The 26997-nt window shown below is 41.3% G+C and overlaps 1 protein-coding gene across 3 annotated transcripts in view; it reads left to right on the forward strand.

Moving 5' to 3' along the window:
- Positions 1–26997, forward strand: part of nol6 (nucleolar protein 6 (RNA-associated)) — a 154479-nt gene that overhangs the window by 66239 nt on the left and 61243 nt on the right. For all 3 annotated transcript variants that reach the window (XM_041188986.1, XM_041188995.1, XM_041188979.1), the window contains exons 10-16: positions 1680–1781; positions 2886–3001; positions 4964–5141; positions 8796–8918; positions 9795–9943; positions 12325–12400; positions 22001–22138. In XM_041188986.1, coding sequence (XP_041044920.1) covers positions 1680–1781; positions 2886–3001; positions 4964–5141; positions 8796–8918; positions 9795–9943; positions 12325–12400; positions 22001–22138 — 882 coding nt within the window. The remainder of the gene's footprint in view (positions 1–1679; positions 1782–2885; positions 3002–4963; positions 5142–8795; positions 8919–9794; positions 9944–12324; positions 12401–22000; positions 22139–26997) is intronic.

Here is a 26997-nt window from a genome sequence, read left to right on the forward strand (position 1 = left end):
GACTCCAAAAACTGATTCCATAATGCAGACTGATAGTCCAGCACAGTTCTTTATACTGCAAATTACCCGAAGCATTGGCAAAACAGAAGCTCGAGTAAAACATCAAGCTTTATCAGTCACACGGAGGCAGGCTGTGGAGTAAGTGTGTGAAGGGACGCTTTGTGTTTCTACCCCAGTTTGCTGTTTTTGTGACACTGTAGATGAGCCTGATCAAGAGCTTGCCCCCAGATATTTTTCCCGTCTTGGCTAATGCAGTCATTTGTTGCAATACTGCTGCTACTATGACTGAGATAATAGCCTATCACAGAATGAGGATTGAATCTGATCTATGAGGGCCTGAGTTTCTCTCCCACTTGTTCTTATGGCATGTATGTACTTGTATATGCTCAAATTGCTTGCTTCATTTTGTTTCCTCTTAATGCCTGTTACTAAACAAATTTTTGCCAGATTAAATGTAAGAATTTTACACATGTTTAAAATAATACTTTAAAGTGTTAGTCAAATTTACAAACTCAAATGTTAAGGCACAATCGTTACCATCTATAAGAAACTTTAAACATTTTGTATTTACTGATGAAACAAACAGCAGCAAAGATGTTTAGCTCTTTACCATTAGTTAATTTTGAGAATGAAATAATTTGTGTTAAACTCAACTATGTTCAAATAGTCATGAAATAGACCCTGCAATAAACCAATTATTAATTACACATCTGAAACTTGGGTCATTGTTCTTTATTCAGAACTGGAGTCGATGAATAGATTGCACTCTGCCACAGTTCATCAACATGGCATTACAGATATGTTACCATCAGTATTAAATAGCTCGTTTTTGCATGTCTTATGAAGTGATATATTATTTGTTTATCTAACAGAACTATTGTTTTTTTTTGTGGAAATATGGGGCAGAATTTTGCCATAGGCGAGCATGGGGCCGGGCCCGCTCGCCGACGTGTAAAATGACACGGGATGATGTCGGTTGGACTGCCGACGTCATCCCGCCCCATTTAAATTTTCGGGAAGGCGGGGGCACAGCAAAAGCAGCTGCGGTCCCGCCGACCTGTCAATGGCCAATTGAGGTCTTTGACAGGATCAATTAAACAAGTAAAGGACCTGCCTGTCCAACCTTAAGGTGGGTGGGCAGGCCAGGAGCTTCAGCGGCAAATAGAAAAAACATGAAACCTCATCCACCGGCGAGATGAGATTTCATGCAGGGTTTTTAAAATGTTTAATAAAGTTATAGTGTAAATTATGAACATGTCCCATCTCGTGACATTGTCACATGAGGGGGATATGTTAGGGAATTTTTTTTCTATTTTTAATCGTTTTCAAAGTGGAAGCGATCTCCCTGAGGCTGCACTTTGCCTCAGGGAGCTGTGCGCTCTTTCGTGTGCATGCGCAAAAGAGCGCACTCTCGCTTTTGCGGAATCCCTCCATCTGCATAGGAAGTGCATAGTGCTTCCCGCCGGACGTCATGCTGGGCGGGCCTTAATTGGCCGGCCCGCTTAAAATGGCAGTGCGGCCCATTTCTCCAGCGGGGATCGGCTCCCCGCCCGCCTGACAGGCAGAAAATTCTGCCCATGATGTCTAAGGTTGAGGCCAATGGGGCAGAGGTCTAAATTGAAAAGCTTTAATTGAAATGTAATTTATTGAAATAATTGGTTAACCTTTTTCTCCCACAGCCATCACTTCAAGACTTTCACGAGGCCTTTGAAGTAGTATTTGTCGATCCCTCAGGATTTGTAAACCTCTGTGCTGAGATGACTATAAGCAAATACAAACAGGTAAAGTAGCTTGGGACAGCTGGCAATTCCTTTTCATTATACGATGGACCTGATTTAAAGGAAAATGTTTCTGCTGTGAAAACTTTTATGAAGGCAACGATACTATTGGCAAGATGGGGAGAGGGTGTGAATGCTAGATTTGGTATTTGTTAATAGTTTAACACACTTGGCTTTTTTCTCTTTCCCTCCTCCAAATTTGCTGTTCCCAACTCTTGAAGGTGCTGATTCTATCTAAGGTGTGGTTGGTCTCTACTCACCTTTGGGATAGAGACTTAGAGAAGGAGAGTAATCAGTGAACATTGGTACCATGATTGACTATATGTAGGGTGGAAGATGGACTTCAGCTGTGTCTAACCATGTCCTTGTCAGCGCCCTCCCTTGTGCTCAGTGAGAATTATTGAAAAATGCATAGGTATAGGAGTCAAGTAGCTGCTACATGCTTCTGCTGCCACTCTGGTGAGATAAGCTAACTCGGCATGGACCAATAACTCTCACGTAGTGTTGCTGGAAAATTTAGGCACATGCCACTATTCACGTACTGCTGTAAAAAGAGACCAGTCCTAGCTTTTTGTCTTGTGCTCAGGATGATTCTCAAGAATACCAATATAAGGGGAAAACAACAATTTATACTGTATGGTTGGCAAGTGCACTCTGGTAGAGGCGTTGGCATGGAGAATGCACCACTGATGATGACTGACAGTGAACTGCCAAGTAATATTTGAAATTTAAACCAGGCTACTCAACCCTGATTGGTCAAGGCATTGCCCTGAGGAGTGAGTCAGCAAATAGCTGTCACTTATTTTGTTTAGCTGAAACAGGCACAAATCTCTGGAAAAATATTGCAATTCTATTTGACACTCGCTGTCTGTGGGAGTATCTGAAGCAGGGGACAAACAAAAGATAATATTGCTCAAATTCAGTGACTCTTAACTGTGTAACAAGTAAACTCGCACCCAGAAACAGATGTGGAAGAACTAAAGAAATTAGTAATTGTTTGCTGACTAGCAATAGATTCACAATTCGCATTTCTGTTCCTGTGTACATGAATTTGTAATATATCAGGACCCATCAGTTGAGGTTTCCTTTTGTCTGATAACCTCCTAGATCCAATATGAAGCACAGAAGTCAATGGAAATTCTTGACAACAAGACCGTGGATGGATTTGAAGTACTTTTGATGACCCGAAAGCCTCTTCTTCAAACATTTGACCATGTCTTCCAGTAAGTTAATTATGAGGGTGAACTAGCCAGTAATATAAAAGAAGATTGCCAGTTTTTTTTAGATATTTCAAGGGTAAGAGAGAGGCAAAAGTGGACTTTGGGCCACTGGAAAGTGACGCTGGAGAAGTAGTAGTGGGGAACAAAGAAATGGCGGAGGAACTGAATAGGTACTTTGCGTCAGTTTTCACGGTGGAAGACACGAGTAACATCTCCAAAGTTCAAGAGAGTCGGGGGGCAGAAGTGAGTATGGTGGCCATTACCAAGGAGAAGGTGCTAGGAAAACTGAAAGGTGGATAAATCACCTGGACCAGATGGATTACACCCCAGAGTTCTGAAGGAGATAGCTGAAGAGATAGTGGAGGTATTAGTGGTGATCTTTCAGGAATCACTGGAGTTAGGGAGGGTCCCAGAGGACTGGAAAATCGCTAATGTAACCCCCCTGTTTAAGAAGGGAGTGAGGCAAAAGACGGGAAATTACAGGCCGATTAGCCTGACCTCGGTCGTTGGTAAGATTTTAGAGTCCATTATTAAGGATGAGATTTCAGAATACTTGGAAGTGCATGGTAAAATAGGGCAAAGTCAGCATGGTTTCATCAAGGAGAGGTCATGCCTGACAAATCTGTTAGAATTCTTTGAGGAGATAATGAGCAGGTTAGACAAAGGAGAGCCAATGGATGTTATCTGCTTGGACTTCCAGAAGGACTTTGGCAAGATGCTGCACAGGAGGTGCTCAATAAGATAAGAGCCCATTGTGTTAGAAGCAAGGTACTAGCATGGATAGAAGATTGGCTGTCTGGCAGGAGGCAGAGAGTGGGGATAAGGGGGTCCTTCTCAGGATGGCGGCCGGTGACTAGTGGAGTTCCGCAAGGGTCAGTGTTGGGACCACAACTTTTCACTTTATACATTAATGATCTAGATGAAGGAACTGAGGGCATCCTGGCTAAGTTTGCAGATGATACAAAGATAGGTGGAGGGACAGGTAGTATTGAGGACATGGGGAGGTTGTAGAAGGATTTGGACGGGTTAGGAGAATGGGCAAAGAAATGGCAGAGGGAATACAACGTGGGGAAGTGTGAGGTCATGCACTTTGGTAGGAAGAATAGAGGCATGGACTATTTTCTAAATGGGGAGAGAATTCAGAAATCTGGAGTGCAAAGGGGCTTGGGAGTCCTAGTCCAGGATTCTCTTAAGGTTAACTTGCAGGTTGAGTTGGTAGTTAGGAAGGCAAATGCAATGTTGGCATTTATTTTGAGAGAACTAGAATATAAAAGCAGGGATGTGCTGCTGAGGCTTTATAAAGCTCTGGTCAGACCACATTTAGAATATTGTGAGCAATTTTGGGCCCCGTATCTCAGGAAGGATGTTCTGGCCCTGGAGAGGGTCCAGAGGAGGTTCACGAGAACGATCCCAGGAATGAAAGGCTTAACATATGAGGAACATTTGAGGACTCTGGGTCTATACTCGATGGAGTTTAGAAGAACGAGGGGGGATCTGATTAAAACTTACAGAATACTGAAAAGCCTGAATAGGGTGGACGTGGGGAAGATGTTTGCATTAGCAGGAGAGACTAGGACCTGAGGGCACAGCCTCAGAGTAAAGGGAAGACCTTTTAGAATAGAGATGAGGAGAAACTTCTTTAGCTAGAGAGTGGTGAATCTATGAAATTCATTGCCACAGAAGGCTGTGGAGGCCAGGTCATTGAGTGTATTTTTAAGACGGAGATAGATAAGTTCTTGATTGGTAAGGGGATCAAAGGTTACGGGGAGAAGGCGGGAGAATGGGGTTGAGAAACATATCAGCCATGATTGAATGGCGGAGCAGACTCGATGGGCCGAATGGCCTAATTTCTGCTCCTATTTCTTATGGTCTAAGAACGTTTTTTTTCTTTAAATGGTATTTGGTCCATATTGTGAGAATATTTTGTGTAGGAGCAATTTCACATTTTAAAATATTTCTTGATAGTCTGAAGAACCTTGTCAAGCTGCAGGAAGGCTGTAAAAAGATGAAACTTCTCAATGACTTGATTGATCATGGAGGTAATTATATTGTGACAATCTTACCTCACCTTCTGTCACTACTAACCCGTGGACTGGGACAGCGGATTCACCTTCTTACTCACTCTCTTCTTCAAACATCTGAAGTAAGTCCAGTGATCTTAAGATCATTTGAGTTATGGAGCAATAATTGTATATGTTCTAAATTATATTTGCCACAATAGTGAAAAATGACTTCTTGCTCATGGGCTGCTATTAGTTGCATTTTTATTAGATAGCTTCTAGAATACTGTTGATTTGGTTCTTTTTTGTTATTTTCAAGGAAAACAAAATCTAGTAGTTTAAGCAGCCATTTCTTTTATTGGATTTACTTCCTCCTACCCTCTGTTGTTGTTCATTTGTAGCTTATTTAATGGCACTACTGCCGTGCTAAATGGGATAGATTTCGAACAGGTCTAGCAACTCAAGACTGGGCATCTATGAGGCGCTGTAGGCCATCAACAGCAGCAGAATTGTACTCAAACACAATCCGTTACCTCATGGCCCAGCATATCCCCCACTCTACCATTATCATCAAGCTAGGGGATCAATCCTGGTTCAATGAAGAGTACAGGAGGGCATGCCAGAAGCAGCACCAGGCATATCCAGAAATGTCAACCTGGTGAAGCTATAACACAGGACTACTTGTGTGCCAAACGGCATAAGCAACAAGTGATCGGAGCTAAACGATCCCACAATCAATGAATCAGATCTATTTTCTGCAGTCCTGGTGGTGGTGAATGGTGGTGGACAACTAAACAACTCACTGGAGGAGGATGCTCCACAAATATCCCCATCCTCAATGATGGGGGAGCCCAGCACACCAGTGCAAAAGATAAGGCTGAAGCATGTGCTACAATCTTCAGTCAGAAGTGCTGAGAGGATGATCCATCTCTGCTTCCTCCAGAGGTCCCTAGCATCACAGATGTCTGTCTTCAACCAATTCAATTTGCTCCACGTGATAGCCAGAAATGGCTGAAGGCACTGGATATTGCAAAGTCTATGGGCCCTGACAATGTTCCAGCAATAGCACTGAAGACTTGTGCTTCAGAACTTGCCACGCCCCTAGCCAAGCTGTTCCAGTACAGCTACAACACTGGCATCTACCTGGCAATGTGAAAAATTGCCTAGCTATGTCCTATCTACAAAAAGCAGGACAAATCCAACCTGGCCAATTACTGCTCTATCAGTCCACTCTCGATCATCATTAAAGTAACGGAAGGGGTCATCAACAGTGCTATCAAGTGTCACATGCTCACTGACACCGAGTTTGGAGCCACTCGGCTCCTGACCTCATTGCAGCTTATGTTCAAACAATGACAAAAGAGCTGAACTCCTGAGGTGAGTTGAGAGTGACGGCCCTTGATGTCAAGGCTGCATTTGACCGAGTATGGCATGAAGGAGGCCTGGCAAAACTGGAGTCAATGGGAATCGGGGAAAACTCTCCACTAGTTGGAGTCATACTGAGCACAAAGGAAGATAGTTGTGATTGTTGGAGGTCAGAGATCTCAGCTCCAGGAACATCACTGCAGAGGTTCCTAAGGATAGTGTCCTCGGCCCAACCATCTTCAGCTGCTTCATCAATGACCTTCCTTCCATCATAAGGTCAGAAGTGGGGATATTCAGTGATGATTGCACAACGTTCAGCACCATTTGTGATTCCTCCGATACCAAAGCAGTTCATGTCCAAATGCAGCAAGACCTGGACAATATCTAGGCTTGGGTGGACAAGTGGCAAGTAACATTTGCGCCACACAAGTGTCAGGCAATGACCATCTCCAACAACTGAGAATCCAACCATTATCCCTTGATGCTCAATGGCATTAACATCACTGAATCCCCCACTATCAACATCCTGGGGCTTACCATTGACCAGAAACTGAACTAGACTAGCCATATAAATACTGTGGCTACGAGCAGGTCAGAGGCTAGGAATCGACGACGAATAACTCACCTCCTGACTCCCCAAAGCTTGTCCACCATCCACAAGACACAAGTCAGGAGTGTGATGGTATACTCCCCACTTGCCTGGATGAGTGCAGCTCCCAGAACACTCAAGAAGCTTGACACCGTGCAGGACAAAGCAGCCCGCTTGATTATCACCACATCCACAAACATTCAATCCCTCCACCACCGACACACAGTAGCAGCAGTGTGTACCATCTGCAGGAAGCACTGCAGAAATTCACCAAGGCTTCTTCGACAGCACCTTCCAAACCCATGACCACTACCGCCTAGAAGGACAAGGGCAGCGGATAGATGGGAACACCACCACCTGGAGGCTCCCCTCCAAGTCTCTCACCATCCTGATTTGGAAATATATCGCCATTCCTTCACCGTTGCTTGGTCAAAATCCTGCAACTCCCTAAGAGTACTGAGGGTGTACCCACACCACATGGACTGTAGCGGTTCAAGAAGGTAGCTCACCACCACCTTCTCAAGGGCAACTAGGGATGGGCTATAAATGCTAGCTCAGCCAGTGAAGCCCACATCCCATGAATGAAGTAAAGAAAAAAAAAAGAAGCACTTTTTTTTTGGGGTACTCTATCAGAGTGAAGACACTAACCTGATCAGTGATGAGAGATCATGAGTTCAAATCCCATTGTAGCATGTTATGAAATTGATATCTTCTATCTTGTGACTAGCACCTGAAAAACTACCATGAAAGCTGCCAGATTGTCATTTCATTAATATCCTTCAGGGAAAGGAACCTGTTATTTCTACCTAGACTGGTCTATGCTGATTCCATTTCCACAGTATTTAATTGACTCTTAATGTCCACTGAAGTGGCCCAGCAAACCACTCAGCTATAGAACAACGACTGTTAAACAGATCAATAAGAGAAATATTGGACAAGCCTGTTCAATCAGGCAACTTCAGTCAAGGCAACTCTGCAAAATTTTCCTTGGCAACATCTGGGGTTTGGCATTGGCTGCATGTAGGCTTTGCAGGATGAGACATTCAGTATTGCTGTTCCATGTTGCCCTTTAGAGATTTCTGCACAATGTATGTTCAGAGACAGGCTGATGGACAGATCAAGCTCTGCTGTGTTGGTTTGGTGATGCTTCAGGCCAGGAATGTCCAGGCTCGATTCCCGCTCAGCTGAGTTTGTTGATCTCAGTTGGGGGAGCGGAGGTGGTGGAAACACTGCATTTGTCCTTAATGTTCTTTTTAATGAGGGAGGGGGTGCAGGGAGCAACGATCAAGATATCCCTGGACAAACGATAAACTCCTGGTTATGAAATGGAGTGTAGATGTTGGTGATTGATTGGCAAGCGTATCCTCATAATCAAAGCTTACGTGGGAAGAATGATCATCACCGGTGAGGCACTAGAAGACTGCTGATGCAGTAGAAATGTCCATTCATTATGCTTTTGGAAATTATTGCCATTGAAGCCCTAAAATACCTCTGCCAGTTATTTTGGTAAATGTAATGTGTACTGAATTTAAATGAGTTTGAAGGCACTTTCCTTGGATATTGAAAGAATCTGTACCAATTTTGTTCACTGCTATAGTAATGGTATGCCATTCATTTTACATGGGTTGTGGGATCTTGTATCATCTTTGTTTTGATGATTGTCTTTCTAAATGGCTTCAGTTTGGTATAGCAAAACATGTTGGGAAGGAGCACTACTAATCAATGAAAGTAAAGCATTATTACTGACCTATAAAGGTGGAGATTTACAACATTTATACAGAACAATAAAATTACATTTGCTTTTGCATTGAAGTAACAGACCTTTTGTGCCCCTTTCATACAGTGGCCAATAAATGCAGATCCTCCAAAACACAAGGACAGCAGATGTTTGTCATTTGGTGTTTTATTGAACCCTGCGTTTTCTGCAAATGTTTTGGAAAAAGGACCTCTGGCTGATAGTCCTGAGGTAAAGACTTCTTTTTAAGAGTTTAGAGTAGTTGAATCTGTTGTAATATTGCTATTCCTCCTCCTTTCTCCAAATACATTGTTATTTGTATTTTCAGAGAATTTTAGACATCTTATTAGAGACGAGTCAATGTAGCTGCAACATTTGTTTGTAGCTAGTTTTCTGAATATTAATATTTTATAGAGCTTCTCCGGAGCTCAGTGCCCTTCCATTGCAGAGGAACATACAGGTGAAGCAATACTGAGCCACATGGTATCTTGCAGCATTAGCATTCACTTACACTGGTGTTAACTAAAACACTGGGCATAAGAACATAAGAACTAGGAGCAGGAGTAGGCAATTCAGCCCCTTGAGCCTGCCCCCCCCATTCATTACAATCATGGCTGATCTCATTTCGGCCTCAACTCCAATTTCCTGCCCTCTCCCCATAACCTTTCAACCCGTCACTAATTAAAAATCTGTCTATCTCCTCCTTAAATGTATTCAGCGTCCCGGCATCCACTGCACTCTGAGGTAGTGAATTCCACAGATTCACGACCCTTTGAGAAAAGTAATTCCTCATCTCTGATTTAAATCTACCACCCCTTAGCCTAAAACTGTGGCTTAAGTTCAGTGGTAAGAAACATGTTACTGTTAATAGTTAACAGTGGTGGCAGGGTTAAAATTGAACTGAAGTCCTGACTTCCTGTGCATGTGAGGTGTTCCCTGGCACTATTTATAGAAAAGCCAGAGATTTACCTGGCCACCAAATATGGTTATATTTTTAGTATCTGAGCCTCATGGTAACTTTGCTGGTTTAGTATTTCTGCCTTAAGTCTTTTCAGTTCTGGCTTGTACTGAAGGAGATGAATAAATATTCTATTTTTAATATTGCAGGCAGCAGAATTCAGGGACTTCTGGGGTGAGAATTCTGAGCTGAGACGTTTTCAGGATGGGTCTATTTGCGAGGCTGTCCTTTGGCAGGGTGACAACATGTGTGACTGTCGTCTTATCCCTGGACAAATTATTAAACATCTTCTTCAACTGTAAGTCATTGTTAACTCAAGTTAAAATGAACTCCTGACAAGCTATGTCTTATCCATAACCGTTTCCTCAAATTTTTAAAGGACTAAAATAAACTAGGTTAAGATTGATTAAACTCATGATACATAGAATCTTTCATCTCACAGTTTGAATTGATTTTGAACCCAGATTGCTGATGTGAAGGGGAGGTGTTTTAATGCAATATGTTGATTCATCACCTGTACGTTATTACTTTAATCAGGCTGCTGAATGCAGAACTAATGCTACTGAAGCAAATTGATTCTCATTTTGTCTTTGAATTGGGGAGGTGAAAAGGAATTTAGAATTCCTTGTTCATCCCCTGCAAAAATAAAAAATTCTCTTTTCCTGCAACTCTTTGCGCATTTCCCATTCTAATCTTGCTTTATCCCTCTATTTATGCCTTTGTCTTCTATTCTTTTTGTCGGTCTATGCTGCTCTCATACTTTTGTTTTCATCTTTGCATCTCTGTTGCCTTAGATGTTTTAATCTTTCTTTTCTGTGAGCCTCAATTTCCAGCAGACTGCACTCTTTTCCAAGTCTCCCACTTCATGCTTCTCATATCTCTCTCTCTTTCTCTCTCTCGCTCTGTCTCTCACCAAGCCATATTAACATTGTGCTGCTCAGTGATACGACCAATTTTGGAGTATGGCTTTGGGTCTTCCAGAGTGTATTAATGCATTGGGAAGGGTTTGGAGAAGGTTTACCAGAATGATTCCAGGTCTAAGGGGGCTAAGTTATTAATAAAGGCTCAAATGACTGGTTTATTTTTGCTGGAAGTCTAAAGGAACACATGAAACACGAGTTCAGAATAGAAAGTTATAGGTGAGGCCAAGTAAACTATCTAGTTAAATTGGACTGGGAATGAAGGGCTAAAGTACAAAATTCACAACTAATGCAAGGTAAGAAATTGAAAAATCTTATCCCCTCAGAGTTGCAGATGTTTGAAACAAACTCAGAGAAAATAGTTGAATCAAGGCCAACCGATACATTTTTAAAAAAGGTGCTAAATCAGTACCTGTTAAGCGATGGGATTGTAAGTCGGCCCAAGAACACTGATTTTCTTCAGCCAGGCTAGGGGAAAGGTGACTCATGTTGGTTAAGTATTGGATTAATAGGATTCTGGCCCTGTGATAGCTGCAAAAATAATCCCATCCATTCCTGTGGAATGAACGATGAAGTCAGAAGCTGTGGAATGAACGATGAAGTCAGAAGCTGTGGAATGAACGATGAAGTCAGAAGCTGTGGAATGAACGATAAAGTCAGAAGCTGTGGAATGAACGATAAAGTCAGAAGCTGTGGAATGAACGATGAAGTCAGAAGCTGTGGAATGAACGATGAAGTCAGAAGCTGTGGAATGAACGATGAAGTCAGAAGCTGTGGAATGAACGATGAAGTCAGAAGCTGTGGAATGAACGATGAAGTCAGAAGCTGTGGAATGAACGATGAAGTCAGAAGCTGTGGAATGAACGATGAAGTCAGAAGCTGTGGAATGAACGATGAAGTCAGAAGCTGTGGAATGAACGATGAAGTCAGAAGCTGTGGAATGAACGATGAAGTCAGAAGCTGTGGAATGAACGATGAAGTCAGAAGCTGTGGAATGAACGATGAAGTCAGAAGCTGTGGAATGAACGATGAAGTCAGAAGCTGTGGAATGAACGATGAAGTCAGAAGCTGTGGAATGAACGATGAAGTCAGAAGCTGTGGAATGAACGATGAAGTCAGAAGCTGTGGAATGAACGATGAAGTCAGAAGCTGTGGAATGAACGATGAAGTCAGAAGCTGTGGAATGAACGATGAAGTCAGAAGCTGTGGAATGAACGATGAAGTCAGAAGCTGTGGAATGAACGATGAAGTCAGAAGCTGTGGAATGAACGATGAAGTCAGAAGCTGTGGAATGAACGATGAAGTCAGAAGCTGTGGAATGAACGATGAAGTCAGAAGCTGTGGAATGAACGATGAAGTCAGAAGCTGTGGAATGTTTGTCCCTTCCTCTCCTGGCACATTGACCTGTGGTGGTGTGGAACTATCATCTGGCACTCTTGTTCAAGTCATCATTCTTTACGTGTAAGCCCAGACCACAGATCAAAAGGTCACACTTGACCTTTCTCCCTTTCTCCAAACGAAAGGCAGAGCCCCCACAGAATAATAGTTAGTCAGGAGGATTGTCTCATATAGTTTGAATTTATGGTGAAATTTATCATTATTTGTGGCAGAGAAAAAGGAGCCAGCAAACCTTTACACAGTCATTCTGAAATATTTGGTATTTGGGCTGTCTATGAACCAAGGGTACAATTGATTAATTCGTAAGTGCTGACTGATATTTTCTTTCCCCTCTACTCTTCCTTTTTTTCATCCCAACTAGACATGTGGATCTACCAAAATCATCGTTGTGCTATGTTGGAGGCTTACTGGACTCTGTCATCGAGGTAGAAAAAGGGGTAAGGAGTTCATTTAAAAGTACCTAGTGAAGGAACCGTGGTGGGGAGATGGGGTGTAGTGTAATCATTTTGTCTTATTTTCATTCTCTGAATTAATAGTCCAATAAGATATCCATAATGCCACCACATCCAGTTACACAGTAGAAGGTATTTAAACTTTCTTCCCTCTGACCCATTCTCTATTTTCAGGACCAGGACTACATCTTTTACTGATTCTGTTGAAGGCCAGGTTCAAAGTTTCTGAAGTAATTCTACGCCAAATCCAGGCGTAGTACAAATTTCAGAATGCGATAACTTGGCAGTAGCCCACATGGCAGAACTCGCAAAAATGCACACTACTCAACAGGCTTATTTCAGTGGAAATATCCTCAGTTAAATAGTGTGTTTGAGAAAAGCAGCATTTCCCAGTGACCCCAAGCTAACAAAAAAAATCTGATTTGCTAGCATCTGCCCAATGTGATGACCTAAATACTGTTTACATATTGAGTGTTAAGGTGTATATCAGGACTACTTAACTGACTGACTGTCTATTGGGAAGGAGATGAGGTGTTTGCATTAGTGAAATAAAGATTGGATGGTAGACAATGATTGGGGACTCTGACAGTGACTAATAAAGAATCTGGCAGTAGCTGGTAACAGAAAAGTGACCTTGAAATCATAAAAACCCAACAGTTTCACTAATCTCCTTTAGGAAAGTAAACCTGCTGTTCTCAGCAGATCTGGCCATCATTGCTCTAGTGTCAAGCTAGGATGATTGACATTAAATTGCAAGTGAAATGATCTTGCAAGCTATCCTGTTCTATCAAAATGCTATCTGTGCAGTTCAATAAAGATGCCCACCACCACTTTTACTGGATAACAGGATTGGGCAATAAATGCTGGCCTTGCACATCCTAAGGATGAATGAAGGGAAAAGAAGCTAAATGACCATGCATCACTCTAAGCTAATTAACTTTCCTTAAATTGTTGGATTGAGTAACTGAGTCAGTTGCTATGAGCTATTAGCACTCACCATTTGTGAAAACACTTCTACCCCCACCCGCAATACAGACATATGGGTTAGGCTCAACATTGCTGCACAATTGCTTTATTCTGTTAATAATCTATGAAATTTTCTTCAATCAGGTTGTTAGCCTGATCTTAAATTACAATTGCACACTTTTCTTGAAAGAGTTTTACCCAGGAATATGTTTATTTTGTGCACTGGACTTTGAGTACCTTTAGTAAATTTAATTGTAGGTTTTGTATTCGTCATAAAGCACAAAGAGAAGAAAAAGAATAAAAACAAGATGACTCTTGCATCCAGTTTTTAACCTGGTTTTTTCACATCTCCTTTCGGCAGTCTTTAATCCTGGCCAGGCTGTGAATTCCTAGTTCAATCCTCACTCCTGGAGTCATTAAAGCACAGAAGAAAGCCCCTTGCAGCTTTGAGTCTGTACCAGCACCCTGTGGAGCAGTTCGTTCAGTCCCACTCCCCTACTCAATCTTTGTAACCCTGCCAAGTTTTTATTTCCTTCAAATGCCCATCCAGTTTCCTTTTGAAATCATTGACCGTTTTCATTTCCATCACCCTCGTGGGCAGCGAGTTCTCTGTCATTGCCACTCACTGTGTTTAAAAAAAAAAGGTTCTTTCTCACATTCTCCCTGCATCTCTTGCCCTAAATCTTAAATCTCTGTCCCATAGCCCTTGTACCATCAGCTAATGGGAAGAGCTTTTCTTTGTCTACTTTATCTGAGCCTGTCATAATCTTGAACACCTTGATCAAATCTCCCCTCAATCTCCTTTGCTCCAGGCGAACAACCCCAGCTTCTCCAACCTAGTCTTGTAACTAAAACCTCTCATCCCTGGAACCATTCTGGGTAAGTTGCCTCTACAACCTCTCAAGGACCTTCACATCTTTCCTGAAGTGTGTTGACTAGAACTGGATGCAGTACTCTAGCTGGGACCTAACCAGAGTTTCATAAAGATTCAGCATAACTTCCCTGCATTTGTACTTGATGCCTCTATTTATGAAGCCCAAGATCCTATATGTTTGCTAACCAATTAATATGCCCTGCCAGCTACAAAGATTGATGCACATGTATCCCCAGGTCCCCCTGTTGCTGCACACTCTTTAGAATTGAGACATTAAGTCTATATTTCTTCTCCCCATCCCTTCTGCCAACATGTATCAGCTTACACTTCTCTGTTAAATTCCATCTGTCACTTGTCTGCCTATTCTGCTAACTTGTCTGTTGCGGGTAATTTGTATCATCCTCAACATTTGCCACTCCTCCAAGTTTGATATGATCAGCAAATATTGAAATTTTACTCTGATTCCATGGTCCCTGTCATTCATATAGAGCAAAAAAAAAGTAGTAGTCCTTGCACTGACTCTTGGAGAACACCGCTGTCTACCACCCTTCAGTCCAAAGGACAGCCATCTACCACAACTTGCTGCATTCTGTCCTTAAGCCATTTTTTTCATCCAATTGCACAGTGACCCTCCTATTCCATAAGCCTCAATTTTGTTAACTAGCCTTTTAAATAGCACCTTGTCAAACACTTTCTTAAAACCCATATAGGCAACATTCGCTGTATTCTCCTCATCACATTTCTGTGATATTTCATCAAAAAGATTTTTGGGTTCCCTTTTATGTTGACTGCCATTCTGTTTTTGTACGTTTTTTTTTTGCCAGTCTTACTTTCCTCTTCACTTGCCCTCTCTATCTATTGTATCTGACCTGGTTCTCACTTGAAGAATTCACGTGACCTGCATTTCACACCCTCCTTTTTTGTTTCATCATAATTTTTATCTTCCATGTCATCTATGGAGGCCCTGCTTTTGACTTCCTTATCCTTTGTCCCTGTTGGAATGTACCTATCCAGTACTTGAAGCACCTCTTCCTTAAAGATCATCCATTGTGCTGTTACAACTTTTCCTGTCAGTCTTTGGTTCCATCTTGGCTAGATCCCTTCTCACCAAATTAGCCCTCTTCAAGTTTAGAAGTTTTTATTAGATTGCTCCTTGCTCTTCTCCATTTGTCAGGAAGATCTCATAATTTTCATAATGTTATTGGAATTTACTGTAGAGTAATAGCGAGGCCTGTGTCTGTGGCCTGTGTGTGTGGGATTTAATTGAATTAAAGACAGCTGGTCTGAAGGCTTTGATGTATCTGACGATAAGCTAGCTTTGAAATGTTGGTAGGTAAACATGGGGGAATTTTAGAATGTAAGGTGTAAAGGGAACATTTACATTTTAAATAAACCAGACTAGCTTGAATTCAAAAGAGGGAGTGAAATGTTGCACTTAGCCAGAAGTGACAAAACTGTGTTTATTTTTCCCAAAGATTACTAGTAAAATTGGTACTATGATAGATTTTATTATGAGAAAGGTCAAGTCCAAAGTCATAGTGAAACAATGGGAATTTACATTCAAAGGGCAAGATATGTATAAAGGAGCGAAGATTGTGTGTAAGGACAGGCATACCACAAGTGTGAAAAGCCTCCAACATCTAAGCCTCAAGCTGCTGTCTACAAGGAATTGAAGTGGAGAAAAACTCACTTTGAATTCGACTGTTCAGGTGTTACTTTGCCTGGGTCTTTTAAAATCTATGTGTCTCACTGTTGCCTTAACGGAGGTGTTACTGGGGTTTAGATTAATTAGGTGATTTAGACGTTATAATAGTAGTAATTTGTAGATCTATGTATGTGCTTAAAATTATTTCTTCTATTAATAAAGGTTTAATTTAGTTTTGTAAGAAACCTATAAGACTTGGTGGCCTTTTTACTGAATTCAAAGCCCGCATCTCGAAATAAGTACAAATTACAAATAGTTGTGGCAGCTGCTTCAAGTTTAGCCCTGGGATTTGGGCAGCTGGACATTTACCAGCCACCTGCCATAATATCATTACTAATCTGAACCTTATGATATGATGCTCACCCTTACCCAAATATTCCCCACAGACACTTGGCCCACCTCATTTCCCAGCAGATTCCTGCAACTCATTCCCATTTGATAGTATCGAGTTTATCCTTTTTCTTTGTTCCTGATTATTTTTGTGCGTATTGTCCTCTCTTATGTCTGATTAAAATTCTTCTGCCCACAATCATCCTCTGGTCATGGTGTATAACGAGGTCATTAACTGCTCCGATTATCCACTGTGTTGGTATCCTAGTCTTATCTCTTCTATCTGAGAAAACAGGAAAACAAACTATTCTGTTGTCTCTTCTGGCTAGCTCAAAATGAAACCAAGTTAGGAAACTCATGGAAGCAAATGTAATACAGGGAAAAATACAAATAAGGATGCTGTTGCAATTACAGCAAGAGGAAGGAAAAAAGAGAGATGGACAACAAACCTCAACTATTCCTACTGCTATATTTCCCCTCCTCAAAAATCAGTGTTAAATTAAGAGTGTGCTGCGCACGGCTGTAACTAGAGTGTACTAACATTGATTAGATTGAAACACAGTTTCCAACCAAGTATACTGATTTGGCTATTTCTGCAGTTCCAGCCTGGGAGAATTATTTATTTGAATTATGATGGCTGTGCAGTGTTTTCTTGCATGAGTTCTGCTGGTACACTAGGTTTTCGGGAAGAGAAAAGCTCAAGTGGAAACGTCTCTGCATCTACCTATCAGTCCCGTTCATGACCATAAAGATTTCTACCAGGCCACCTCTCAGCCTTCCTCCTCCTAGATAAGAGCCCAAAACTTTTCAATCTTTACTGATGGGGATAATATCTCGATCCTTGTGTAGTTTTAATTGATCTTTATTGTACCCACTGCAGTACCTCAACATCCTTCATCCTTTCCATAATATGGAAGTAACAGCTGTGTGCAGATTACATTAGATAATTCATCTGTGATCAGAGGTGGACTGTAAAGCCCAGAAGTTTTGTATCTGCTTATTTTCTGTCATGTGACCTTGATGCCGCAAAGGAACACAGGAACAGGAATAGGCCATTTACCCCATCACATCCTGGCACATTTGATCCTGAGATGAGCTCTTAACCTCCTATTCGTGCTATCACTAAGACCGCTTATTTCCACCCCTGTGGCATCACTTGACTTCACCAGTTTCAGCTCGTTGCTGCTGACAGCCTCATCCATGCCTTTGCTTTCTCTGGGCTCGTCTATTCCAGTACACTCCTAGCTGGTCTCCCACATTCCAACCACTGGAAACTTGAGGTTATCTAAAACTCTGCTGCCTGTGTCTTAACTTGCAAAAAGTCCTGACCTCCCATCACCCCTGTGCTCGCTGACCTTCACTGGCTCCCTTTTAGGTAATGTCTCGATTTTAAAATTCTCATCCTTATTTTCAAATCCCTCCATGGCCTTGCCCCTCCCTATCTCTGTTATCTCTTCCAGCCCCACAACCCTTCGAAACACCTGTGCTTCTCTAATTCTGGCCTCTTGTGAATTCCCAATTCTAATTGCTCCACCATTGGTGGCCATGCCTTCAGTTGCCAAGTCTCCAAACTCTGAAGGTTCCTCCCTAAGCTTTTTTTCCCTCTGTACCTCACTTTCCTTCTTTAAGACACTTCTTAAAACCCTTCTCTTTGACCAAACCTTTTGTCATCTGAACTTTGTGCCATATTTTTTATGATGCTCCTGTGAAGTGCCTTGGGACATTTTTTTATGTTATAGGTCTATATAAGTATTTGTTGTTGGATCGTGCACTGGAGAGAAATTCAAATTACAGTTGCAGTAAGTGAAAATCCCTCCAGGTGGCAGTGCTGAGCTGATAGGAATCACTGTTCTTGGCAATGGCATTGAAATTGACTGCTTAAGCAACCCTGAGCCCCAGTGATGGCTGCTGAGAAAAATTATTTCAATCACATCTTCAGTGATTTTAATGGAACTGTGGCTGTTCGTGGTTTATGTGTGCATTGGGATTTTAACCCTTTAAAGTTGCACTTTTTCCTGTGTAAGAACAACTGTGCCAAAAAACCTTAACGTATGAACAGATCTGTCTATATAAGCTCTAAAAAAAAAATTGTGAAACAAAAGAGTTTGTAGAGGATAAAAGAAGACAGACTTAACAAAGTACTCTTTATGTATCTGTATGACACACAATTAAATACTATTCAACACACAAACCTCTCAGCATAAAGGAGACCCTGTGCACACCCCTGGTCGGACTTAGTGGAAAAATGAAAATGGGATCTCATTGTGTCCAGTGCAGACTGTCAGGTTTAGATCCTAGATTATAACCTAAGCCTACTCGAACTGTTTATGGCTCTCTTACTAAGGTTATGTGCCAGTCCCAGTGCCTGTTTTAAGAGAGTTTCATTATTACATGGTATAGTTGACCTGCAGCTTGGTATTGAATTTATGAACATGAGAAATAGGAGTAGGAGTAGACCTTACAGCCTGTCAGGCCTGCTCTGCCATTAAGTGCAATTGTGGCTGATCGACAGTTTCAAATCCACTTTACCACCTGCTTCCCGTATTCCTTGATTTCTTGAGAGATCAAAATCTACCTTTCTACTCTGCTTCCTATCTGTTAACCAATGCTCTGTCCATGTGAATATATCAATATATCACCCCTCTCTCCATTCCATGAGCCCTTATCTTGCCTATTAAATGTTTGTGTGGCACCTTATTAAATGCCTTTTGGAAATCCAAGTATATTACATCCATTGTTTTCCCTTTATCTACCCAACCAGTTACATCCTCAAAAAACTCCAATGAATTTGTCAAATTTGATTTCCCTTTCATAAAAACATGTTAACTTTATCTGATCGTACCATGGTTCTTCAGTGTATTAAGTCTTTCTTAATAATAGATTCCAGTACTTTCCCAATGACTGATGTCAGGCAAACTGGCCTGTAGTTCTCTGTTTTCTTTCTCCCTCTTTTCTTGAAAGGCAATGTTATATTTGCCTTCTTCCAATCTGCTAGGCCTGTTCCAGAATCTAGAGAATTTTGGAAAATCACAGCTAGACCGTCCACTATCTCTGCAGCTATCTCTCAGTACCCTAGATCTAGGCCATCAGGTCCTGGGGATTTGTTGGATTTTAGTCCCTTAAGCTTCTCTAGTACTTTCTGTCTGCTGACATTAATTACCTTAACTTCCATGCTGTTTTTAGCCCTAGGTTAATTCTATTTCTGGTCTATAACTTGTGTCTTCTACTGTGTAGCCAGCACAAAATATTTGTTCAATTTGCTGCCATTTCCTCATTCCCCATGCTAATTTATCCTGCCTCTGCTTCTACAGGACAAATGTTTACTTTAGTTACTCTCTTCCTTTTTATTTATTGTTTTTTTTATTCATCCATGGAATGTGGGCATCGCTGGTGAGGCCAGCATTTATTGCCCATCCCGAATTGCCCTTATTCAGTGGACATTTTTGAGTGAACCACACTGCTGTGGATCTGGAGTCACATGTAAGTCAGACCAGGTAAGGGCGGCATATTTTCTTCCCAAAAGGATATTAGTGAACCAGATGGGTTTTTACAACAATCGACAATGGTTTTGTGGTCATCATAAGGATTTTAATTCCAGATTTTTATTGAATTCAAATTTCACCATCTGCTTGATCCCCAGAACATTACCCAGAGTCTCTAGAATACTAGTCCAGTGACAATACCACTATGCCACCACTTCCCCACCGCCCTATATACATGTAAAAGCTCTTACAATCTTTTTGTTTGTGTTGAGGAAACCAGGTATTACTTATGTAATTAAACCTGATGATTTTATGAACATACAAATTAGCAGCAGGAGTAAGCCACTCAGCTCCTTGAGTCTGCTCTGCCATTCAATAAGATCATGGCTGATCTGAATGTAACCTCAACCCCACATTTCTGCCTATCATGGATAACCTTTCACCCCCTTATTAATCAAGGATCTATCTAGCTCTGCCTTAAAAATTTCAAAGACTTTGCTTCCACCGCCTTTTGAGGTAAAGGGTTCCAAAGACTCTCAACCCCCTGAGAGGAAAAATTTCTCCTCATCTGTCTTAAATGAGTGACCCCTTATTTTTAAACAGTGACCCCTAATTCTAGATTACCCCACAAGTGGGAACATCCTCTCCACATCCACCCTATCAAGACCCCTCAGGATCGTAAAGATTTCAGTTAAATCACCTATTTCTCTTCTAAACTCCATTGGATACAAGCCTAACTGTCCAACCTTCCCTCATAAGAAAACACGCCATTCCTGGTGTTAGTGGAGCAAACCTTCTCTGAGCTGCTTCTAATGCGTTTACATCTTTCTTTAAATAAGGAAACCAGTACTGTATACAGTACTCCAGATGTGGTCTCACTAATGTCTTGTACAACTGAAGCATAACCTCCCTACTGTTGTATTCAATTCCCCTCACAATAAATGATAACATTTTATTAGCTTTCCTAATTACCTGCTGTACCTGCATACTAACCTTTGTGGTACATGCACTAGGACGCCCAGATCCCACCGAATCTCAGATCTCTTCAATCTCTCACAATTTAGATAATAAGCTGCTTTTTTATTCTTCCTGCCAAAATGAACAATTTCACATTTTCCCACATTATACTCCATTTGTCAGATCTTTGCCCACTCACTTAACCTATCTTTGTCACTTTGTAGCCTCCTTGCATCCTCTTCACAATTTACTTTGCTACTTATCTTTGTGTCATCAGCAAATTTAGCAACTATTCCTTTGGTTCCTTCATCCAAGTCATTTATCTAAATTGTATGAAGTTGAGGCCCCAGCACTGATCCATGTGGCAAACCACTTGTCACATCCTGCGGACGAGAAAAATTCCCATTTATGGTTACTCTCTGCTTTCTGTTAGCTAACCAACCTTCTCTCCATGCCAATATGTTACCCCCTACATCATGAGCTTTTATTTTCTGCAATAGCCTTTGATGTGGCACTTTATCAGATGTCTTCTGGAACTCTAAATACAGTACATCCACCGGTTCCCCTTTATCCACAGCACATATGACTGCTTCTATGAACTGTGCTATAACATCTTTAATAATAGCTTCTAACATTTTCCCTGTGACAGATGTTAGGCTAAGTGGCCTATAGTTTCCAGCTTTCTGTCTTCCTCCCTTTTTGAATAAAGGAGTTATATTTGCTATTTTCCAATCTAATGGAACCTTCCCCGAATCACATCAACTATTTCACTAGCCATTTCTTTCAAGACCTTAGGGTGAAATCCACCTGGACCTAGGGATTTGTCAGCCCGCAGCCCCAACCATTTGTTCAATACCACTTCCCTGGTGGTTGTAATTTTCCCGAGTTTCCTGCCTCCCTTCCATTTCCTGATTTACAGCTATTTCCAGGATGTTACTTGTGTCCTCTATCGTGAATCCAAAGCAAAATACCTGCTTAGTTCATCCGCCATCTCCCTACTTTCATTATCAATTCCCCAGACGCGCTTTCTGTAGAACCAACGCTCAATTTGTTAACTTTCCTTATTTAAATGTCTATAAAAATCCTTGCTATCCGCCTTTATGTTACTAGCTAGCTTTCTCTCATACTCTTAATTTTTCCCCCCTCCTTATTTTCTGAAGGTTGTCAGTAATGAGTAAGAATCAGCCACCATATTTTTAAAAAAAAGTCATAATTTCCGTTCAACCCATGATACCCTCAGCAAGATGACCAACATTATATCTTTGTCTCAGCATGCAGGGTCCGAGGAGAAGACCATCAGTGTTGTGCAGTCATATGATGACCTGAGTCGGAAACTTTGGAACCTCAGTGGACTTCCCCTGAATGTCACATCAGTGCAAGGGATTCACCCTGTGTTCCGATTCACAGAAGTAAGCTGATTTTTTTTTTGCGCTTTGAATACTTAATTATATTATTCAAAATGTTCAGACCGCATTGACTTCTTTGCGGTGATTTAAGGGGTTAAGATTGCATTCTGCTGGTGGGCAAGTTGCTGCAATGTTCATACTTTTAAACTGTTCCTTGCAGTGATTATGTATGAAGGAACAAAGAGTTCTTGGTCAAATGATGTTTCATTTTGGCACAATTCCCATGTGCTTCCTGCTGCATATTGAAAATGGAAAACGAGGTTGAAACCTAAAATTTTGATCAGATATATTATGTTCTTCATTGATTTGATCTCTCCCTCTCTCTATTTTGAAATAGAAAGGATACAATAGATCTGTCTTCCATTATGACAGAATGAGTAAGATGGTTGCATAGTTCTTCAGATGACAGATAAAACAATCATAGAATTGCTACAGCACAAAAAGTGGTTGTTTGGCCTATCCTTTCCTTGCCTTTTCTCTGTCATCTGGCAATTGTTTTTCTCTCCAGGTGCTTAAGCAATTCCCTTTTGAAAGCCTTCATTAATTCTGCTTCCTCCACATTCTCGGGCAGTGCTTTCTAACCACATGCTGCACAAAAAAGTTTTTCCTTATGTTGCAGTTGCTTCCTTTGTCAGTCACCTTAAATCAGTGTTCACTGGCTCTCGACCACTCTGCCAGTGGGGACAGTTTCTCCCTATTTACTCTGTCCAGAACGCTCATACTTTGAAAAACCTCTATCAAATCTCCTCTCAGTCTTCTCTTCTCTAAGGAGAAGAACCCCAGCTTTGTCAATCTATCTTTGTAACTGAAGTCTCTCCAGAAGCTTCATTCCTTTTGAAACCTAAAGATGATGGACAGAGAAAGCAAAATATGAACATGAATTCAAAAATTACCACTTTGTCTTTTGCTTTATATTAAGGGAGTACAGTTTTGGTTATAGTAGTGAGCTGTGTAGATCAAGAAGGTCCTCAGTTTGATCTCTGCTCTGTTCTGAGTTACATGATCTCAGCTATGGAAATAGAGAGGTGGCGTCATTGCCATTGTTGCTTCTTCATAAGAACTTAAGAAATAGGAGCTAGAGCAGTCAGACCTGCAAGCCTGCTCTGCTTTCAGTATGATCATGGCAGACCTTCTACTCAATTGCATTTTCCCACACGATCCCCATATCCCTTGGTGTCCAAAAATCAATTGATCACTGCCTTGAATATACTCTGTGAATGAGCATCCTTGGCTTTCTGGGCTAGAGAATTCCAAAGCTTCATAACTGTTTTGAATGAAGAAATTTCCCCTCACCTCAGTTCTAAATGGCTAACCCCTTATTCTGAGACTGTGACCCCCTAGGTCTAGACTCTTAGTGGAGCAGGGAAAAGTCAGATGGGGTTCTGCACTTAACAGTCGGTTTTACTGAAAGGTGCGTATGTGTGAACATTTGCCAAAGATAGGAGTTTTACACAGCTGAACGGTTTACAAGCACCCATTGTCTCTTGCTTCATTCACTGGTAATTCTTCATGAGCCTCCTCTTCTTGTCGTATTGCTACACATTCCCTTTCACACAGGCTCTGGCTCAAGAGCAGACCCCCAGGGCTGCATGGCTCTGGTAGTAGAGGGCATTCTAGGGGACGTTCTCATTTAGATTGCTGCTTTGCAGCAATCAGTCAACAGAATTCATCTGAAGGTGCCAAGTAGTTATCAACAATTCCTTCGCTTTCCCACTTCTGCGAAGGGGCTATGCAGTATCTGACATCAGTCTTGAGGTGATTGAGGTACGGCTAAGTAAACCAAGCATTGCTGGCTCCTCATGGGAAGGGTTCCTCTCGGTCATTAGACAACTTGTGTGTCTTTGACTGTAGATGTGCTGACCAATCAGCTAGCAGTGTGGGGGTTACAGTCTAGGACCTGAATGTTGTGGCCCTTGTCAGACTTTACTGAGCCTATGAATCCTTCCACAATACTACATTCAACTTCCTGATAGCCAGATTTCTCAGACTGGTACTGGAGAGGGAAAAGGCCAAAACTAGACCAATATGGAGGCAAGCATTAATGTCAGAACCTGGGTCCTTATCTAGGACCAAAATTGACTGTCACCTCGGCCAACGTTGAGGGCCTTTTGGCGACCAAGAAACGCTTGCACAAGAAACACCTGTGACATCCTTTGTCTGCAAGAAACACAACAAGAAGCTATATGCATCTATCCAAAGATAACAGGAATGAGTCTTGTAGAAAGACCCCATGATCACTCTGGTAGCACTTTTCTTTGGCGTGTAAGTAATTAATTGGATGCAATCTCAGAGCTGCCGTTCCTCTGAATTTGTATTTCGGAGAAAGTTTGTTCTTTTAGGAGAGCACAGACAGACCTGAGGATTTCTCAACTGGATTTGTTTCTAGAAAATGAAGTTTTATTTTGCATATGTATGTGTATTAAGAAATGTTGGGCCAGGTTTTATAAAAATTCAGATTACTACTTTTGACTGCAATAAAGATGAATTTTTCACAGAGCTTCGTTGCTGATCAATATCAGTTCAGGATAGTGGTTTTGGGCACACAACTTAAAAAGCATTGCGAATTACTCCGTTAGCTACAACTGAACATTCTTCCCCAGTAGGAGGCATTCTGAGAGTTTAGGAAGTGCATGCCTTCTCTTGAATCTATCCTTTGTGGAATTTTCCCAGAAAGTTTTTATATTCCTGTGTTTTTTACCGCTAAGTAAATGACTTAAACGCAAAACATTTGTTTTCATTGAGCCTTTATGTAGCTAAGGTTCTACCTGTTGAATTAAGTTCCTTATGCAGCATTTTATTCAAAGGATTGCCACCCCATGACCTGAAATAAAGTGAGGCCAAGTTTAGTTTTTTTTTTGGTGATCAAAGAGTGATTCAAAATTTTCATACATTCTGCTTCACAATAGTGATCGCACTTTCAAAATAAATCTTTTCATGTGATAAGGTGCTATACACAGGCACCATATAAGTGCAAATGTTCTGTTTCTATGTATAATGACAGACTTTAAAGCCACATTATCTCACCTGAACAAACTTTTTTACAAACATAAAATGTTAACTGTAGATGCCAAATATTTATTACCAGCTCCTTGTGTCTACATTTTTTCAACCCTTTTCCCAATAACCTTGCTCCCTTTCCTCTGGTTGAGGATCAGCTGCTGATTTGTATTCAAATCTTCACAAAGATGTTTGGAGTAATGTAAATATGGCTGATTGGGGCCTCCCCATTTGATTTCTGCCACATGTTGGAATTTTGTTTTCAGCTATTCAGCAGCAAGGTGGGGGTGGGGTGGGGGATGTTGGTGGTGGTTTGAGGCAAATAATCCCAATCCTTGATGACTCAGTGTGGTGTACCTCTGCATTGTCCTAAAGGATGTTATTTTAGTCAATATTATTCAAGAAGTGGCAAGTTTGTTGTTTGTAACTGAACCTCACAAGCTGAGACTTGGAGCTCAGTTGCAACAAACACTTTGGCACAGCAAGAAAGGCCAAATTGAAGAGAGTGTCAGCTGAACCAAGCTTCTATGGCTGCTCATAGTAAAATTGGCAGCTGTCTGGCAGCAAGTAACCCATCTAGGTATTTAATTGGAAATGATGTGTGCCATAGGGAGACCAGGGAAGCAGCGATAGACAAAGATGAACAGGGGGAAAATGGTGACATAGTGATAATGTCTGCTGTTAGTGTCTGTTCATGACTGTTAATCCTGAGGCTCAAGCTAATGATGGGTGGACATGGGTTCAAATCCCACCATGGTAGCTGGTGGAATTTAATTTCAAGTAATAACTAATCTATGTAATGATGGTCAATTGTTGTGAAAACCTATTTGGTTCACTAATGTCCTTTAGAGAAGGAAAACTGCCAACCTTACCTGGCCTGGCCTACATTTGACTCCAGATTCACAGTAATGTGGTTGACTCCTATTTGGCTTAGTAAGCCACTCATTTCAAGGATAATTAGAGAAGGGCAACAAATATTGGCCTTGCCAGCGATGCCTGTATCCCGTGAAAGAATTTTTAAAAATCCCAATAATAAAATATTTGCTGCAGCTAATGTTACTGAAATTGTGCTTTGATACATGGCACCACGTTTCCTATATTTTGAACTTGTAGTAATCGCGTTCCAGTAACTTAGCTAAAATATTTTACTTATCGCAGATCAATACCCGATGACCATATTCTGGTGAACCCAGAAGCTGACAGAGCATAAAATACTGCACTGTGTGAAAGGACAATTGGATGATTTCAGGATGCAAGTGGTAGAGTTACTACTGGGACTGTAGGCAATAATTATCAAAAACAAACAATGCGCTGACCTCCAAGGTGGTTGACAGCTGACCACTTTGGACATGTTTGGAAATGGATTTCAGAATTAGCCATCAACAGGCATAATTTCAGAGTGTGTGTTAGAATCTTATTGTTATAAATTTTTTCTTTTTCTCTTTATCCCTTGTCTTTATGTCTTTTTATTTCTGTCTGTGTGCCTATTCTTTAATGAATTATTTTATAAGTGCCACAATCTCTAATTTGTCACATTGCTTCTTTGGCATCCAGTACCGGATGAACAGACATTTCCTTGAAATAAATATTAGTAGGACCAAATCCATTGTCTTTGTTCCCTTTCACCAACTCTGTTCCCTAGAGATCAACTTCATCCCTCCCCCTGTCAACTGTTTGAAGCAGAATCAGACTATTTGCAACCTTGAACGGATTGAGGACATCAAAAATATAGGAGCAAGAGTAAGCCATTTGACCATTTGAGTCTGCTCCGCCATTCAGTAAGAGCATGGTTGATCTGATCGTGGCCGCAACTTCACTTTCCTGCCTGTGTCTCATAACCCTTGACGCCCTTGTATGTTTGACCC

This window comes from Carcharodon carcharias, chromosome 1 (genome assembly GCF_017639515.1).
Source record: "Carcharodon carcharias isolate sCarCar2 chromosome 1, sCarCar2.pri, whole genome shotgun sequence".
In the NCBI taxonomy this organism is placed as follows: Eukaryota; Metazoa; Chordata; class Chondrichthyes; order Lamniformes; family Lamnidae; genus Carcharodon; species Carcharodon carcharias.